General features: G+C 39.2%; 1 protein-coding gene across 2 annotated transcripts; it reads right to left on the bottom strand.

The window, feature by feature from the left end:
* On the bottom strand, positions 1-17,747 carry ampd3b (adenosine monophosphate deaminase 3b). 2 transcript variants are annotated; one of them, XM_041037843.1, is made up of 16 exons: positions 17,521-17,747; positions 12,607-12,679; positions 8,821-9,043; positions 8,511-8,688; positions 7,989-8,154; positions 6,741-6,960; positions 6,393-6,522; positions 5,945-6,139; positions 5,412-5,543; positions 4,448-4,611; positions 3,926-4,052; positions 3,538-3,701; positions 2,895-3,015; positions 2,166-2,339; positions 1,696-1,806; positions 1-967 (listed from the first exon to the last, which is right to left on the bottom strand). In XM_041037843.1, the coding sequence occupies exons 2-16, from the start codon at positions 12,662-12,664 to the stop codon at positions 791-793; spliced, it is 2,340 nt and encodes a 779-aa protein (XP_040893777.1). In that variant the 5' UTR covers positions 12,665-12,679; positions 17,521-17,747; the 3' UTR covers positions 1-790. The 2 variants fall into 2 exon arrangements, with proteins under 2 accessions (XP_040893777.1, XP_040893778.1); XM_041037844.1 differs by lacking the exons at positions 12,607-12,679; positions 17,521-17,747 and adding an exon at positions 11,611-12,574.
* Between the last annotated feature and the right edge of the window lie 860 nt (positions 17,748-18,607).

Here is an 18,607-nt window from a genome sequence, read left to right as displayed (position 1 = left end):
TTGACTGTTCTGCAGTCTTTATTTTCCATATGAAAAACTATGAGAAATGACAAACATAAAAAAGAAAGTCTTAGTCTTTTCATGGTGGTGAGTTTAACAGGGATTTGTGATACAGATTTCACTTCAGTGCTCTCATAAAACTAGCTTTTAGGCTTGGTTATACTTGGACCTGTTTCTCTGAATAGTCGCTTGACCTCTTACTCATTTCCATCAAAATCATGTAATTGACAAATTCATTGTGAAAATGCAAATCTGACTGCAGCCTTAAAGCTATCTTTCTTCTACACTTTTTAAGGATTACAAGTCTTAAATAAAGTGTTTTGAAACATGCATATGTGCAAAAATGACACGAACAATTCACCTAGCAGTCAGAATTTTGTAAATTTGGAAACTTTTTCAATGGAATTAATTCCATATCCTGCATCTAAATGCGTCCATTCTAAATCAGGTTTTCAAATGTTCAAAATGCAGTAAGCTTAACATCCTTCAAAAGAAAATAAACCTCTATCCCAGTAAAATGAGGCACATAGTGATTGCCAGAGGTCATAGATACATCTTTCAATAGTCTTAAAATCAAGTTTTTATAATTCTACATTAGGTAGGCCACTCCAAATGCCTTTACCAAGAACAACATAAAATAGTAAGAAAATAGTATGAACCCCCTTTAAATCTGGGTCAGTAGGACTTATAAGAAAATGTAAAAAAAAAAAAAAAAATCTATATGCTTTGTAACCTATGCCCCTCAATCCCTTAGGACATATCCAGACACAGTTTGTGCTGGCCTTGTTCATCACTCAGGTAGGTTAGTTCCAACCTCTGTCTTCACTGCGTCCACGAGAAAACTGAGCTCGTTGCACAGTGTTTCATGGCGGTAGGCCAGGCGGATTTGTGCCACGTTTGTCCGCCGAATGTCGTTGCCTGCTGGTCCATCCTGTAGGTAGTTGGAACCAATGAAGTGTTTCTTCTCCTGTGGGTGAAAATATACAGAAAGATGTAGAGTAGTTTAAAGAATGTGGCATGCTCTTTTTGTCCAGAGCAGGTAGAGGTTCAGTGTACAAATACTTGGTCAGCTTACAGCCTATGGTAGGACACATAGAGTGGCAGTATGAACTATGGCACAAGGTTTGTGGTTTTTGTTGTGTGAAATTTATTATACTGAAGTAGCAAAGGACATTTCAGGGGATGGAGACAGGATTTTATAGACCTTTGGTTAACTGAGGCTGGGACTGTATGGAAGAGGAAGTGCAGGTCATTATCATACAGGTGAGGTGCTCTGTATTGTGTCTGACCGATAATTTATTCATTGGTTTTTTGGGAGTTTGGATGGCCCAGTATGCTGGCCAATATTAGCTTATCACCGTTATATCAGTATTGAGGGGAACAAACTGTACAAACTATTTTATGACTAGCTTTGAAAAAAATGTCTTAAAAAGTGCAATTCCTCAACTGTCAACATGAGATTTGAATAATCAGTGAAGCCCCTGATTTGAATCTTATGTTGTCAGTTGAAACATTAGATGTTTTTTTTTTTTTTTGGCAACCTGTTTTATAAAGCTTTTCAGTCTGTTAGGGAAACAGGGAGAGGTGTGGTTGGTAAATATTTAGCAAGGATTGTCTTTCTTCAATCTTATGAAGTCTTCTTGTAGTCCCAAAAAAACTTTATGCAACTGATGGAGCAAAACATTTGGACCATACCTGGTGTGAGAGGCCGCTCTGCAGCACACTGTTCCTGGCTATCTCGCACAAATCACAGGTGCTCAGCTTCCACAACTGGCCTGCGATGGCATACTCCTCCATCAAAGCTTCCTAAAAAGGAGTCAAAAAGGATCATTTGTGATAAGATGGTACCAAAAAAACTTTATGGATAATTGTAATATTGTTTAGGACCATGTGTGAAATATGTTTTCCCTAAATAATGGAAATTTTTAGCTAACTTTCATTGGTGTAGTTTTGGTTTGTATGCCATACAACACATCAGCACGTTTAATTCTGCTTTAAGTGAGGTCCTGTTACTCATGTTGATGTCTTGATTAGTTGCCTAGATGTCTCTGGACTAGTGCCACCGAAACAAATTCTTATATCTGTAGTAATTGGTGATTAAAGTGATTCTGAGTGTGATGAAAATAAATTATCATATGATTCGTTATCATTCTAGTGGTTCTGACCTTGGTGTAGTGGAACTGCAAGGGGTCATCTGTGGACAGCGACACACACAGGCCTTTGTGTAGAAACTCTCGCAGAGGGTTCTTGGAGTACTGCAGGAACAGGCTGTTGTTGCTCAGTGGGGACATGGCAATCGGTACCTGGGCTAGGTAGTACAGGTACTGCAACACTGGACTCTGGGGAGGAGGAAGAACAGTAATACTATATACTAATTTGAGGGGTTACTGGAGAAAATTAACTTTAAAGGGATAATCTGCAAAATGTTCTTGGATACAATGTAAATGTGTCATTGGCTACTATAAACTGATTAATGGAAGATGTCCAGTCCAGTGCCTATGTCCAGTGCATGAACGCTCTTACAATTAATTGTTGGTGTGCCTGTCGGCAGCAACAGAAAATTGCTTTGAATAAACAGCATAACTGTGTTGCAGGTACAGTCAGACTTAGCCACCATGGCTGTGCCACCTCCAGAAATTCCGATCAAGAGATCAAGAAGAGTTGTGAAATGCTAAAGCACAGCTTATCAGGTTAAGTTTCATTTAAAATCAAAACAATCAAAATCTGGTTTGGTGAGTGCAACATGGTTAGTAATCTCATATTATCTCTGTTATTGGTACCAAAATGATATTATTGCTCCAATATTGGAGCAAAATATCAGATATCTGTATTGGCTTCTTCAACTACCAACATTGACTTGTGTGTCAAACCCAAGTATGAATTGAGGACTGCACCTTCTTGAGGTTGAGTCCATGGGAGATGTTGTCAGCCGTGAGGAAGGCAGAGACCATGTGGGTGATGGAGCCAGCCTCACCACAGTGGGGACGAAACTGGAAGGTGTTCAGTCCTCGCTCCCTGGGAAGGGACAAATAATTAAATGCCATACTAAGAGAAATAAAATGTGTAGCATTTCATGAGGCTCATTTCTTTAAATTTATTCCAGTTTCCAGAGAGTCGGCAGAAGGAACTGCGTATTACTCGAGAGGACTAGTAGGAGTAACTCTTCTGTAACACTGAATAATTTTTATTATTTTTTATTTTTTTGGTGGGTCAGAGTCATTTAGTGGGTGGCACAAATATGCTGATGCTGTATCTGCACTTCTGGAAATAAGCAGCATAGGAAGACGCCATGCTTTTTTCTTTTAATGCATTTCCATCAGCCTTTATGGCTTTATTATTTTATCAACACATCCATTTTTTCAACTTAAAATTTCAACAATACATTTCTTTCCATTCAGGATTTATTATAGACTCAAAAGGTATGCAGATCACCCTGACAACAATTCTTCTCATACCTGTGGTGTTAATTGGATTGGCATTACATGTCATAAAACACTTTTTGCAAGGTCGTTGTTTGCACAAACACCCAGGACTTACTTGCGCAGGTTGTTTAGCACCATGATGTTGGCATACATGTAGAACAGGTAGTAGGTGTAGGGAGGGTTTTCGTCTGTGTTCCACTCCTCAGGCTTTGGGCTTTTGTAAGAGAACATGTGATCACTGTGTTTGGACTCGTCATCCACACTGTCAAATCCTGTTACCTGCAGGACAACAAAGGTGATGTCAGCACATTAGCACAGTGCAACAGATATTACGCAACCATGCATGTTTCTTCATCAGGGCACCAAGATGTATTCTAGCTTTGTCTTTTACTGTCCATCTGCTCTGTCTGTTCCCACAGAGCTGAAAAGTCTTTAACTTTAGAAGTCTTCACTTTAAAAGTTTCCCGTTTGTTACAGATTGCACCCATCATAAAAGTACTTACGTATTTTAAGAATACATGTGTGGCTTTGTGCTTCTGCGGATTGACTGTCGCTTCAAAGAGGGGGAGGAATATGTTCTCCAGCATCTTGGCGAAATGTGGTACTAATTTCTTTGACCTGAAAATGTCACTGCAAGACAAAAGGAATCAAATCAACCCATCTTCCCATACAAACAACAAACATTTTAGCATTTGTTTGCTTATTTAGAACAGCCTACTGATTAATGTTGATTGAGCGTGAGTTATATAAATTCTTACTTTTCTTCTGGGCATACAAGTTTCAACATTCTATAAAATTGATCTACTTAGGATTTCATAAACTGTGGAAAATGAATGAAACACTGATATATTTGTGACCTTATATGTGGTTTACTGTCATGGCTATAATAATTTTGAGCAGTTTGTAACATGTTCCTTTCTAAAAATGGGCCCAGTCTTTTTTGTGTTAGTAGGACCATGTTTGTCTTATTGTAAGGAATGTGCTTGGTGTCTTACAGTTAGCTTCTGCTTTCATCGAGCACTTACTAGATCCTGGGAACTTGAATCATCCATCTCATGTTGGGTGAGTGGACCTTGTGCTGGATGAACCAGGTTGCCAGGCTCTCCCACTCACTGGGAGAGCGGCCGTAAATCGACAGGCGGGGTTCAGCATGCTGGTACTTGCTCTCCTCCAGCTCCTTAGCCACTTCCTGAAACATACGCCAAACCACAGGAAGTTAGGGATGCTTCTTGATAAAACAGAAGTGAACGTTAGTAATTACTCATTGGACAGATAACATGTGATTCTGTCATAGATTTCTGAAGCAATTTCTGGAGTAACATTTCAGTAGACTATCACCAGTGGCTGTAAGGAATCTACAGATAATACACCACAGATAAGCCATTACATACAAAGATATAGTAAACATACAGTACACATATGTTTGGAGGAGGGAGAGACATTCTGAAATGGCAAATATTTTCAGTGAGAAGAGCCTGTTAGACTTCTTTTGAAGACTGTACTTAATATTAATAAATCATTACTACAACATTTTAATAAAACAGATCCACACAAGAATCGTGGTTCTTTATTTTATGATTATAAAAAATCTATTCCTGTGTGTCTTTGATAACAACTTGGTGACAAATTGGAACTCGACCGTGACGGCACAGTGTGCACCCACCAGAGTTATTTTGTAGTTCCTCTTGAAAGAAGGAAGGTGTTTTTGTTTCTGCATTTTGGATTTATAACTTAATAATAAGCTTTACGAGAGAAATTTGAAATACTTTGTTAAAACCTCATAAACCATTGCCTAGAGACTAACTCCAGCACACTCCACACACACACTGCACCACTTCACAAAACATTTAGCCAGCTCTTTGGTTGGGTAAAGGAAATAACTCTGTCTACAGTCAAAAAAGTTTGTGTTGACCTTGTGTAATTTCATCTTCCGGATAAATAAAAACACCAGTGTGCGGAGCTTTCAAGTGATATTAACTCATACTACACCTTGACGAGCCGCGCGAAGTATTCTCCTTTGATGTAGTTGTCTGATTTCAAGTAAATCTCTCGCAGTTCGCTGGCTCCCACGGGGTTGTATTTGGAGTTGAACTTGTCAAACCGGTGAAATGTTTGTCTTCCCTAGGAGAATAATTCGTGAGAGAGGATGAATCTTATGTACTGATGATCACACTCTCATTCCAGCAAAGTGACTGTGTTGATTATTTTCATATTACATGCTGAAATTACCTTTCATGGAAAATAGAAAACGATTGTGTAACACCATATGAAATAAATGAACATCTATAATTACATCCTTGTGTCAATAAACACAGGTTAGTGAAATGTTCTGTAGTTATTTGAAAACAAATTAATTGTTGGCAGGCGCATAGCCATTATGTCTGACGTCTTGCTTCAAGGACATTGTGTTTTTAAGCAAATTGTACAAGATTAACCCAATGAAGGCTGCAGAAGTATGGAAGGAATCATTTTGAAAATGTTTAAAATTTAAAAAAATATTGACTATTTCAATTTGTTCTTACAGCGTGCACGTCCAGTGAGTCTACGGTGAGGTCATAGGGGTCCATGTGGAGGTTGTCGAAGACTTCCTTGAGTGTCACCTTCCGACCGCCTTTCTCCAAAACAACACGATCTGCCTCTGTCTGGTATGTGGTCTTTATAAATTTAAGCAAATGCTTCTGGTTCATGCAAGCAGCAGCATGTATATGTGTGTCCACCTGTGTTTGACATGGAGCATAAAACAGTGATTTTATTGGACAAGCTACAGTAGATCCATAAACTTGAGTTTATTTAGACTGAAGGTGCTGAAATTAAAAATAACATCTGCTGTAGTGAAACAGCCTTTCAGCCCAAGGGCTCAGATTGAAGCTGTGTTGGCCAGTGGATTGGAATATTTTAATTTTAATTTTTAATACAAAATCTTTAGCTATTTAATATTTGTATATGTTAGATGGAAAAATACCAACCAACCTTTCTGACGTTGTAGAAGTCTCTGTGTGGAACACTTTTAAGCTCTTTTAGTTCTGCCATTTCATTCAGCATTTCATGAAGGTAGAATTTAGAACCCAAGAAGTTCAGTCGTCTGTGACAGTAGGTTTTCCTGTGAGGCAACACAACAGAAGACCAGCAAAACATGTCATATAGCAAAAATAGAAGATATGTCATTGACTTATCCTCTGCACTAGGCATACTGATCAGGATCACAGATCAGGAAGGGAAAATTATTCACAGTAATTTTTAAAATGCCAGTTAAAAACTGTGTAAAATGTCAATTTGATCTGCTGTGGTGAAGAATAATCAAAACATTTGTGTACTCACGTTGGGCCATCAGCTATCATAGCGAGGACATGGCTCAGGTCTATGGCAAAGGTCTCAAGGTCGGGGTATGGGAGACTGTGGGGTTGCTCCTGTTTCAGGGCCTCTGCATTGTCGTAAACATGAACTATGCCGTCCTTCATTTGCAGCTCATAGTTCAGGTCCTCAGGAATACCCTCCATGGAGTATGGGTCCTCGCCTTCATGAGGGAAAGGCCAGATGTCTACAGATGATAGAAGTAAATAAACAAAAGGGTAAATGAAAAATAATCATAGTCATTTAAACTATAGACAATGCTTTTCAACAGGGCTGAGTTACATGGATAAAAACTGTATCATAACTCCTTGAACAGTATTTATGTCTATCTTATGATGTAAAGAGCAAAAATAATGTTCTTTGAAAGGGCACCTAATCTGTGAGACATTATTTTTATATTTGCCACTGAGGGAAGATTACGATGGTGTTCTTCACCTCAAGTGTCTGTCCATCTGTTGAAACTTCTGTGGCTGAATTTTAAATTTCTGTAAGTTGATATGGTTGTTGAAATGGAAACTCTGTTGCTTATGCTAACTGTGGAGTCATTTGTTTGTCCTAAACAAACTGCTTCCACTGCTGTGGCTCAAGCTTTTACCGTTAGTGGTTCATTAAAGAGAGGTATGAAGCTGTTCTTCATCTGTTTGGAGCAGAGATGACTTTCCACAGGACTGTTGTAAACTGTTGGTCAGATGACCACTAGATGTAATTCATATATGTATTAATATGTCCAAGATGACACATTTCCTTTCTCTGAACCTTTTTGGTTGTTGTTGTTTGTTGGATGATATTCAGCAACAGCCTCTGGAAACTTGTTCCTGTCTGTAGTCCAGAATAGTCTGACTGACCTTGGCTCACACACTCTTCACACTAGCTCTAGTACACATGAAGAGAGGTCTTAAAAATAGTCATGTAGTACAGTTGATAGCCATTTGGCTTCATCAGTACCATGCAATACACTACTAAAAAAAGGGATTCAAATGAATGATGCAGTAGTTGTTTTATTTGTTATAGTCACTTTTCTTCCTGCCATCCAGACCTGCAAATTTTTTGTTCCTTTAACCAAGTAAAAGTTGAATGTTGGTTGATTGATCAACATTAGAGGAGAAATAGCTACAAATCTAGTGTGAAGTACATGGCTCCTGTTTCGGAAATCATATGCAAAAAAAAAAAACTGTGGTGTAATATGTAGTATTAACCTGTAGAGTTTTCCCATACCTGGCAAGACCTCATCCTCCTCCTGCCACTTCTCATTTTGAGCACTGCGGAGGAATTGGGCAATGGTCCTGGGGAAGCGGTGGTAGGCCAGTCGGGAGTATTTCTCTCTGATGAACAGTGCTCCAAGGAGACTCTTGGCTGCCTGCTCATAATCCTCAACTGTGATCTGCAAATTTCATGGAAAAGTTTTCACCCCTTTAAAAGGCTGTAAATTCAAGTGGTTAAATGTATTGTTTGACCTTTTGTTTTCAAAAAGATTACTTGGAGAAGAAAAATACAAAACTAAGTCTGTCCTCAAAAGCCCTTTTATGATTTTAATAATACATTCAAACTATTATACACAGGTAGATGCATGCTGTTTCTGGTGTTGTCTTACGTAAGTTGAAATTCAACTGATGGTCATACTGGAGGTCACTGCACAATTGGCAGTCTTGGCAGACATAAATTTCTATAAATTTTTATTCACATGTTCATTTTACACGACTTAGTGCATGAACGTGCTGGAGAGTTAATCCTGTTTACCCCTGCACAGTAATCTCCACTGATGGTAACTCTCTGGAAGTCTGGGAGGCTCTCTGGGAGATCAGGCTCAGGTGTGGTTGGGGACAGCATTGGGGAAACCACAGACAGGGGCCAGTCATTACTGATGGGTATCTGTAGAGATATCGACTGCGAACGCTTCAGCATGAAAGTTTTCTTCCTAGTGACACACAAGAAAGAGAAAGTGTTTCTCTCCTCAGAAACTCCACTGCAAACAATTGGGAGTATTTTCCAGTGTTTGAAGATTTATAATGCAGCGGCTGTGCAGATCAAACAGATTTCTGTTTCTTACTTCTTAGCACACTCTTGAGACTGCTGCTCAGCCAGCTCCTTCTTCAGCGCCCTCTCCCTGTCCTCATGCAGACCAATGGGACAGTCCTCCGGCACGGTGAACAGTGCCATAGCATCCTTGGTGTCTTCCTCCTTCAGGGCTGAGGCGTAAACTTTCTCGGCTATGAGACGTACCTTCTCGTCCACCTCAGCCATTGAAAGTCTTGGGAAATGCCGTGGCATTTCTGAGAGAGTTGGAAAAGGTGTGAGTTTTAGGCATTTTTTGTCTTGGCAAAGAAGGCTTGGTTTAAAAAGGTGTCTAGGAAGAAAGTGAGCATTATAATATATTATAATATGATACAAATGATAAGTACTGGTTCAGGGCACAAATCTTCATTTTGTGTAGGCCTACAGTGAATGTTTGGTTATAACAAATGATACTTTTTTGTTGATTTTAGCTTTTCTTTCAGTCTGCTCTCCTAACTAATATAAAAACATCTGATTTTCATATAGTCAAAGTTTGTGTTTTGATCAGTGCTCAGTTATGAAATCAGACTGTACTGCAGAGTCTCTCTCTTGCCAGGCAGCTGACTGCGCGGTCAGGCAGACAGCGAAGCTGAGAGTATCGGAGCGGCCCACAGAAACGAGTTGGCTGCCCTGCCTCACACTTCCAGGTGTTGTGTTGCTCTCTGTTTCCATCACCTGTCTCTACTTCCATCGTAGTTTTGTGGGTCAGTCATTTTAAGACAAGACTTAGTCTGTAGAATTTAAAGCCTCCTGCACTGGTCTGTGTGACTCATTGTCTTTTAGGGGGCAGCCCTAATTGTACTAGATGAAGCTAAAATCTAATTCTCATTTGTAGTCCCTGGGTAGAGGCCACCAGTGACATATAGGCTGATGAAGAAAATGCTTGCTGTGTTGGTATATTGTAGACTAATTGTGATTACTAGGATATCAGCTCCTCACAGCAGTCATTAGCAGTAGTTACTGAAGTAGTTTTATGTTATGATTTGTGGACTCGAAACAAGGATCACAGTTTCAATGTGATAATGTGGTTTTAGAATCTGAGAAACTTGCTAACACCTTAGAGTTCATCTCATTAACGTGTTGAAATATAGCCACACTTGGAGAAGAAAAACATTATCTTAGTGGTGCCAGTAACTACAAATACCAGGAAGGTAAACATGAGACCTACAAATATGAGTTTGAGGTTAGCGATGGTGGGGGTAAAGGAGTAAGCTAGGCATGTTTTGCATAGCCTCATCTTAACTCACACCAGTAAACATGTCTTGAGTGTCTGACTTGTGTTTCAGTACTGGCTAAGTACCCTGCCAGCGTTTCAGGCAAGTTACAGTAAACACAGTTAATCACTGTCCCGGGTGTCCCAGCCTGGCAGCGTGACCTCTCAACCCCTCAGGGGTAGTAAGGGTCGCTCTCTGGGGCCACAAAGCACTGGGAATGGTATGCAATGCAGAGAAAACTGAAAACATGAAAAAATCTAGCTTCCACAGTCTGCTGATGCATGTGTTTAGTTTATCTGCTGAGTGAAGTCTGGCTGGTTGCTTTGAATCCAACAGTATGACATTAACATGCAATTTGCTGCATCAGTGATTGATGCATTGGGAGGCATGATTTTTAGAAGCCTGGTTGACAGTCACTGTTAGGCACAAACATCCTATCCTGGTAGTTCACAGGATTGGATTTGTGTGGCTTTTACTCTAAATGGAAAGTGAATGTCTGAGCCTTTGTTGTTAGAACTGCAGTTATTAGCATACCATGATTTTGGTTCTCAAGACCTTTTGGTGGGAACATGGTCATGTTTATTTGTAACAAGTTGAATCTCTTACATACCCATGACATGAACCCTTGTCCTATTTTTAAACTTGAGATCCCATGAATTCATATTTTGATCAGACCAGATGAAGGACAGCAGAGTTGTTCTTTTTTTAAATAGCTTTTCCTGCTTGCTTAATCTCCCTGGTGTGAAAACTACTGTTGCTATCCAACATCCCATCAGTAGTGGAGATGTTTGGCTATTCTGATCACCATGTCATCACTGTTACTAATAATAATAATGTTGCAGTCAGTGTAAGACACCTGGTCTGTGTCAACATCAGTCCCTGTGGAGGTATTTGAATCAACTTGCGTCTTGCAGTACTATCATATCAAATAGCAAACATCTCTGCTGCCGACTCACCATCCTAAGTGGTTTACATGCAACTCTATCTGACTGAAAACTATGAGTGATCTTGGCGCCTTCACAGATGTCACCGTTAACATTTGCCCTCGCACTGTCACAATTTGCTGCCTGTTCCTTGGCCAGCATGTTATGGAAGCTGTCATTCCAGAAGAGCCTCTTGGCACATGTACAGTCTCCCTACTGGAACAGCTGAGCAGCGTCTAGATGACCTTGACCTACATGCCCCAGCTATAGAAACCTGACCTACAAAAAGTCTGGTATGTTGGAAGGGTCTTTTAACATACCAAATAAAATGTCAGTGAATATGCTGATCTGTTGTTTTTTTTTTTTTTTTTTTTGAAGTATAGACCTTTATGTAGCCTGACATATCACAAAATGTTTACAATAATAAAATGCTTCAGTAATTCACAGTACTCACTTTTAATAATAGCTGACTTTTGGCTAGTGTGGTGTACTTCGAATCAGAAAGTAAATCGTCCATCAAATCTCACCACCTTCGTGCCTCAGACTCCAGACACTGAATGAACCAACTGGTAATTGTCATCACATTGCATCTCAGGGTCACTATACAGTTTTATAATTAGTAGAGGAATCTCTCTCTCTCTCTCTTACCTTCTGTAGTGGTTTGGGCCATGTTTGACTCTCTCAGTCTTTGCCTGTTGAGTCAAGTATTTCTGCTTTCATGTGTCTGCTTCTGTCTCTTCTAGACTCCCTAGTTCTTAGCTTTGGCTCCACTGTTATATGTCTGCCATTTGATGTCAGGTCTAACAGAGCACCTTGAAGACTTGTCCTTTGGTCTGGTGTCTGTTTCTGTCTTGTATCTACGATGCGTCTCTTCTGTGTTTTCACTCCGACTGCCTCAGTCAGGCTTTGCTCTACTGTTTATGTGGTCTGGTGTCTGTATGTATAATGCAGCTGCTAGTTGTTGCTGTCTTGAGTGTCCCTCTCTATCTCTATTTTAGGGTGTTGAGAGCGTCATGGCAACAGGGGCTGCCTTTCCAAGCTGGTATGTCACAACTGGCTGCTAACATGTGAGCTTCTATCTGTGAGATGGGCCAATAAGGACATGAAATACTGTGGTTCTCTAGGTAATCCTGGCAAGGTACATTTTTCCATGATGATTCCAAGAATGATTATTTACCACAAGCAAAGCGCTTGCTTGATTAAAAAAAGTTACTTTTAAAATACATTAGTTGTCAGATCAAGCGAGCATATAAAGTTTTCTTCTCAGTATTTAGTACTGTTACAAGCCGATGGAACAAGAATGTCATGTCATGTCATGTCATCATCTGCCGCTTATCTGGGTCCAGGCCCAGGTTGCGGGGGCGGCTGCCACCCAGTCCAAGTTAACCGGGCGGCTGGAACAAGAATGTTATACAGCTTAATCCTTTTCCAGCATCGTTGATTGGGCTGGATATCTGCCCCTTTGATTTGCCAGTGCTGGATGTGTTGATGGGTAACAGATACATTCTCAGGTCTTAATAAGGGGAAGTACGAATTGTGCTTGTGTTAATTTAGTGAGACCATTGTTAGTGTTTGTTGGTCTGTACAAATATACATATGTGCCTGTGTATGCTATGTTCATCCTACATTAGAGTATTTACTCACCTTTCCCAAAGCATGGTGTAGACTGCTGCTTACAGAGGGGTGTGTTGCTTCTCCTCATTTTGATCGGTTTGACCTAAGAGAAACAAATCTTTAATTAACACTGGATTCATCCACACTTCAATGGTGGACTAGTATTTTAAAGGTGGTTTCTGAGTGAGTTTGTAGAGTTTCAAGCCTGGAGAAGTAAAGTAGTAAGTAAGTGTCTCCAAAGTGCTACAGTACCATGTTGACCTGGCATTTCAAGAATGTGTACAGAGAGCCAAAGTCTTACACCACTTCCGGTTTAACTTCTGTATAACTAGCTTTTGTTTGCCATAAAGGGATCCTTTGAGCTCTCTTTATGAAAAGCTAAAACATGATACTGGGCAGTAGAATTTATTTGATTTAAGACAATTATTTTGTTAGCATTCAACAGCTACTGCACCAGTGAGGTTTTGATTTTGTGGCTATGGCCAAGACTGATTTTTGCTGTAGTTGCTGAATGCTAATAAAAAAAATATTTATTTCATCTTGGCTACAGTTACCTAGTTGTCAGATTTTATTGCAGTAATAGGTAAACACTGAAGGGAAGTACACTAAAAGAAACTGTTTATGTTTGGCCGAGACCAGTGGAACAGACATCAGCAAAGTGGGTTAATGCTCAGCGCCATATTTAGGTCAAGTTTGGCAAGTACTGAGGTTGAGGTTCTGAAGATTCAAAAAATGAAAATATAAAGCAGGAGCAAGATGCAGCCAAGTGTTTTAAAATAACAGATTTATTCTGTGCAGGTGGAACATGCAAGTGAGAGATGTTTGCTGTTGCAGCAGTGTTAAGTTGCCAAAATGCAAACTCAACTGCCATGATTCTGAGGCTTTACACAGTACTTGCCCATGCAACATGTGTTTTTAATGACAGACCTGCTGGAGGGTCAGTGGAGTTAAAGAGATTAAAGTGCAGTTCAGATCTCCTCATGACGCACGCACGCGCTTACGCCTCTTTCAGTAAGTCAAAATCAGCAGCAGAAGTAAATTTTCTGCACTGCATTTATTACTCACACATTCAGAGAAAGGCTGTCCATTTGACCCAGTCATTGATCCAAGTCATTTATCTTTGTATTCAGTTTGAATGTTTTGATTAATATTTGAAGCTTTTAGACAATGAGAGAAATCATGTTTTTTTTTAATCCAAGAATACAATTGAGAGTAATAGAAATGTAATTTCATTTGTATCCTGAAAGATAGTTGTTTTTTTTTTTTTCACTCAATTCAAGAGAAATTATGTCAACATTGGCCAAATCCTTTCACATTTATTCACATGGATTTTATTTTGAGACATGAGGTGGACACAGAGGACCAAAACTCCAATCAAGGCAGATCCTATCCATTCGGTAAAATGGAAATATTCTTAGTCTTCCACTCTGTAATTGAGTAAAACTTGAACAATTCAAGAAATTTGTTTAAAACTGATGTGGACTCATCAAAAAACTCGACTGTTTGATGTAATGTCACTGTCATATCAATAGTTTAGGGCTTCCATTGGACATCAAGACTAAGACACCTATATGCCCAACTTTGGGCTTTTTGACACACTAACTTCAATTTACTGCAGTTGTGACTAAACTGTGGTTGATGTGAGTTGTCTGGTTAAGTATACAACACTGAGGTGGCCAACACTGGCGAAATTAAAAGAAGAAGCAAAGAGAAACTCAGGTTGGCAGGTGGTTAAGAGGGTTTCATTTGGAATTTCCTGTTTTTTCTGTCAGAGGACTAATAGGTACACACAGACAAACATTGCACCATGAAGTCACGCCACTCTTTGGCATGTCTAAAGGCTCTGCACTGATAGTGTTCAGTGTCAGTGCACTGACAATAGCAATGTGAACAAGTTTGTGTATATTTAGATATTCAAATTTTGCTGAAATGTATGTAAGCGTTTCAAAGCAACGGTGGCAGGTGAGATAGTATGAGAGTTTAGAAGAATGAGGTCTGGGCTGAAACTTGTGCTTTGAAGATACTTGAATATACAGGCAGCATAAGCTCTCTTGATGCTTAGACCTGTATCTGTGATGATGTGTCCACTCAGTAGGGTGATAGATATGTATAGAGGATCACAAAACCAGTCTGGACTTTTCTTTAAAAGGCATGTCAAGGCTTGTTGCATTTTTTTGGGGAAATGCCTGCACAACAAGTTCTGGCCTGATAATGGAATGCTCTCTGTTTGCTAGCTGTGGGGCATCTGGGAGATATATAATATAAATATGGCAAATCATGAAACACTTATATGGCAGCCTAAATTATGGCTGAGTTTACTTGTTTCTATTACCAGTTGCACTGTGTATAATAATCTTAGTTGAACTTTTCAGCTGAGTGTATGGTTGTTTGTTATTTTCACTGAGGAAAGTGATAATGCAATATGCTTCCTTGTTTATTGTTTGGCACAGTAGGGATGTCTGTGTGCATTTTGAGGAAGTATAAAACAGTATCATCTCTGTTATGGTGATTTTTCATTAAACAATACTATTAAACATTGAATTAAACATTTAATTAAATTTAACAACATTAAATATTGTTAAAAATGCATGCCTTTATTGCAGTTGTAATAATGTTTTTATGCCTCCGCGCCGGCGATAGCCAAGGCCAGAGGCATTATGTCTTTGGGTGGTCCGGCCGGTCGGCCATCCCTCCGTCCTGGATTCTTCTACATGCAATATCTCAAGAACGCTTTGAGGTCTCTCTGTCAAACTTTGCACAAATGTTGACTGTGACTTAAGGCAGATCTGAAAAGAGCTTTAATGCAGATGTTGTGCTTCAGAATGTGTTCTTTCTACAGTGCTGTGAGTGATGTTCTTCAAACTTTGCACATATTATCACTGCTTGTCAAAGATGGAGTCAATATGTATTGGAGGTCAAAGGTCAAGGCCACTGTGATCTTGTGTTAGTTTAGTTTGTGAACACCCAACACTAACCTTCTCAAACATTGCCATTATCACTACAAAACACCCATTACCTCTACCTCTACCTCTGCTACAAACAGGCACCCAACCGCACTGAGGCATACTGCCGCTGTGCAGTACTTCTAGTTGTTTAATTTGAATTAGGCTAAAGTGTGAGTGTGCACTACAGTTTACTGTCCCTTGATGCACTGTAGCCAGGGGTGGCAACAGCAGTTGATGATTGGTCCAGCACTTTAGTCCAGACTGAAATAACTCAACAACTACACGATAGATATCCATGGAATTTGGTACAGACATTTCTGGTTCAAGCAAACACAAATGCAGTAGATTCAAGTTATCAGTCTTCCTCATCTAGTGTTTTAGCATCTCTGTTTTACAGTGAACAGCATTTAATAATTGATTGTACAAATACTCTAAGGTCCTTTTCACCCTTTGACTGTTTCCTTCCTGTTCCTCCTTCCTACAAAATGCATTCCTGATGCAACCCATGCTTTCTTGGACAAGACAAGGACAGGTTCTATAAAACCCCCTTGCTTATTGCTAATTAGCATGTTAGTATGCTAATATGCTAAACTAAGATGGTGAAAATGGTAAAAATTATACCTGCACAACATTTCTCGCTATGTCCATATTGTAAAAGGGCTCAACATGACAATGATAAATGAAAAATCAGTTTATTGAAGTGAACTCAAAAGAACTGAACTGGAATTTCAGGTTTCATTGTCTGTGAATGTTTTCAGACCTTTCCAGGAAGCCAGTTGTTATGTGGTGAAATTAGTCATTGACTTCAGTACAGACCGTTTGTAGTGAAGAATGGGCTTAAACAAACACAAATGCAGTAGACTGCAAAGTCTGTTGCATAGCTAAAGTTATCTTCCTCATTTCGTGTTTTAGTGTCACTGCATTACTGTGAACAGCATTTCACAGTTTCCTAGAACATTCATAGGGATTCATTTTCAGCTCATTTGCTATATTGTACAAATGCAATGTACAAATAAAAATAATTAAGAATAATTAAATGTGAACTGTCTGTGTTCACACATTCAGGGAGTACCATCACAAAATTTTATTTGTACAACCCTAATTCCTGACCCAACCCATGATTTCAAGGAGGACAAGGAAATGCTCCCAGTACTGCAGCATGTAGAAGGAACAAAGACACAAACAAACTTCGAGACAGGCAGTTTAGGGGGAATACCAGATGTGTAATATAAGTAGAATACAAATAAGTAATAATCATAGTCTAGTAAGTTAAGCACAGTTAAGTAGGTATTTACTTGAAAGAAACAAAGAGGGTCATTCATTCTTTGTAATTCTTTGAAAATAATTCTTTTTTTTTTCTTTAGTTTTATTTTACCATAACTTCATTGTTTTCCTAAGCTTAGCTGTATTTTTTTTAGTTTATTGTTTTAGTTTAGCCTAAACAGCCAGGTTTGCCAAGTTTACTTGACCTGGCTTTGCTTTGCACTGTGTGGAACCAACAGCGCAATAATACACCTGCTCAAAGAGGAGTAGAACATGCTGTACAAACCTGTACAGCAAAGGAGCTGAGGCTGAGAAAAAACCCTCAAATAAATTCTGGTGTGAGTCAGCAGTGTTAACAACAGTGTAAACACACAGTGTCACAGCTTCAACATTCAGTGTTAACATTCAGTGAAATGCAATTACTTTGACTGTCACTTGCCTACAACTTAAAGTATTCTGATTCTTCTGTTGTAATACATCTAGATGCACGGCAGTCTGGAGAACAAATATTATAGCACTACTACTTTTCAGAGAGAAGAGTATCTGATCTGCGTTAGCCTCCAAGACAAAAGACAACTGAAGGTATGTCTATCAATAACCGTGCGAAGCAGGGCAAGTGCAGGGAAAAAGCAGGAGTGTTGAAAAAGATGAAGTGTGACTATAGCTAAAGGCACATAAAGAGGATAAGAGTTAAAAACCCAGACACAAAACATCATTGTGACGGCAGTGTACTTACTGTTTGCAGGGTGGTGCACAATGTTAACAACCCTTGGAACTGTAGCAACCCTTATTAGGTGTCATGGGACAGAAGACAAGTCCTGTTAGAGCAGCCTCTTCTAGCATGCAGACACACAGCCAGTTTACTCTTTCACTGCCAGTCTAAACAAGTGTATAGGCTGTGCTATGTAAATGCGTGAGGTTACAGCTGTCACAATAAGTTTCAGGAAGTTATTTGCATCAGCGTTGCTCAGTTAAGAAAAGGAAGTGCAGGAGGAAGCTTGTATTTACACCAGAACTTCTGTATAACATTGCCAAGAGCATGGAAACTGTTCTTTCATTTAGACCACACCCCTCTTTGTGTATGTGTAGTACATTATTCATGCAAAATATGAATATATATAAGATACGGGGAGGAAAAAAAATTATTATTAAAGGAGGAAAATGTACTTAGATTAGCTTTCCTGAAATCTATTTTGGAAAAGGTCCTGTCAATGACTGCTGATGAACACCAGCCATGCAGATTTGTCTGTGGACTACCTACATACCTATCATATGCAAGCTGGGGCTGAGGTGGTTTCTGAGTGGAGTAAGGCTTACAACACCACCATCTGGACAGTGGGGGAAAATCTTACAACAGTGAAGTCCCCCTGATTTCCCCTGGATAGTTGGATTAGTATTTTGATTCTGTTTACTTAATCTTTAACTTTTCCAATAGTTCCAATATTTCTTGAAACAGAATATTTAATATTGTAGCGTTTTATGTTGTATTTTCATAAATGTAAATTAATTTATTTGATGAGCATTGGTGGACTTGTTGTCCAAAAACAGTAACTACAGTATGTAACTACTGTGTTTCGTATACACCGATACCAATACAGGGGTGAGAAAAAGTATATGAACCCTTTGGAACTATGTGGTTTCCTGCGTTAAATGGTCATTAAATGTCATCTTCTTTTCGTCTAAGTCATAGTCTAGACAAGCATAATGTCCTTAAGCTAATAACACACTTATAATCTTGTTTATTGAACACACCCTATTAAACATTTACAGTGCTGGTAGAAAAAGTAAATTAATTCTTGGATTTGATAACTGGTCAAACCTCC

Source organism: Toxotes jaculatrix, chromosome 5, assembly GCF_017976425.1.
Source record: "Toxotes jaculatrix isolate fToxJac2 chromosome 5, fToxJac2.pri, whole genome shotgun sequence".
NCBI lineage: Eukaryota > Metazoa > Chordata > Actinopteri > Toxotidae > Toxotes > Toxotes jaculatrix.
The sequence above is the reverse complement of the archived record's forward strand: the minus strand, read 5'-3'. Positions and strand labels throughout refer to the sequence as shown.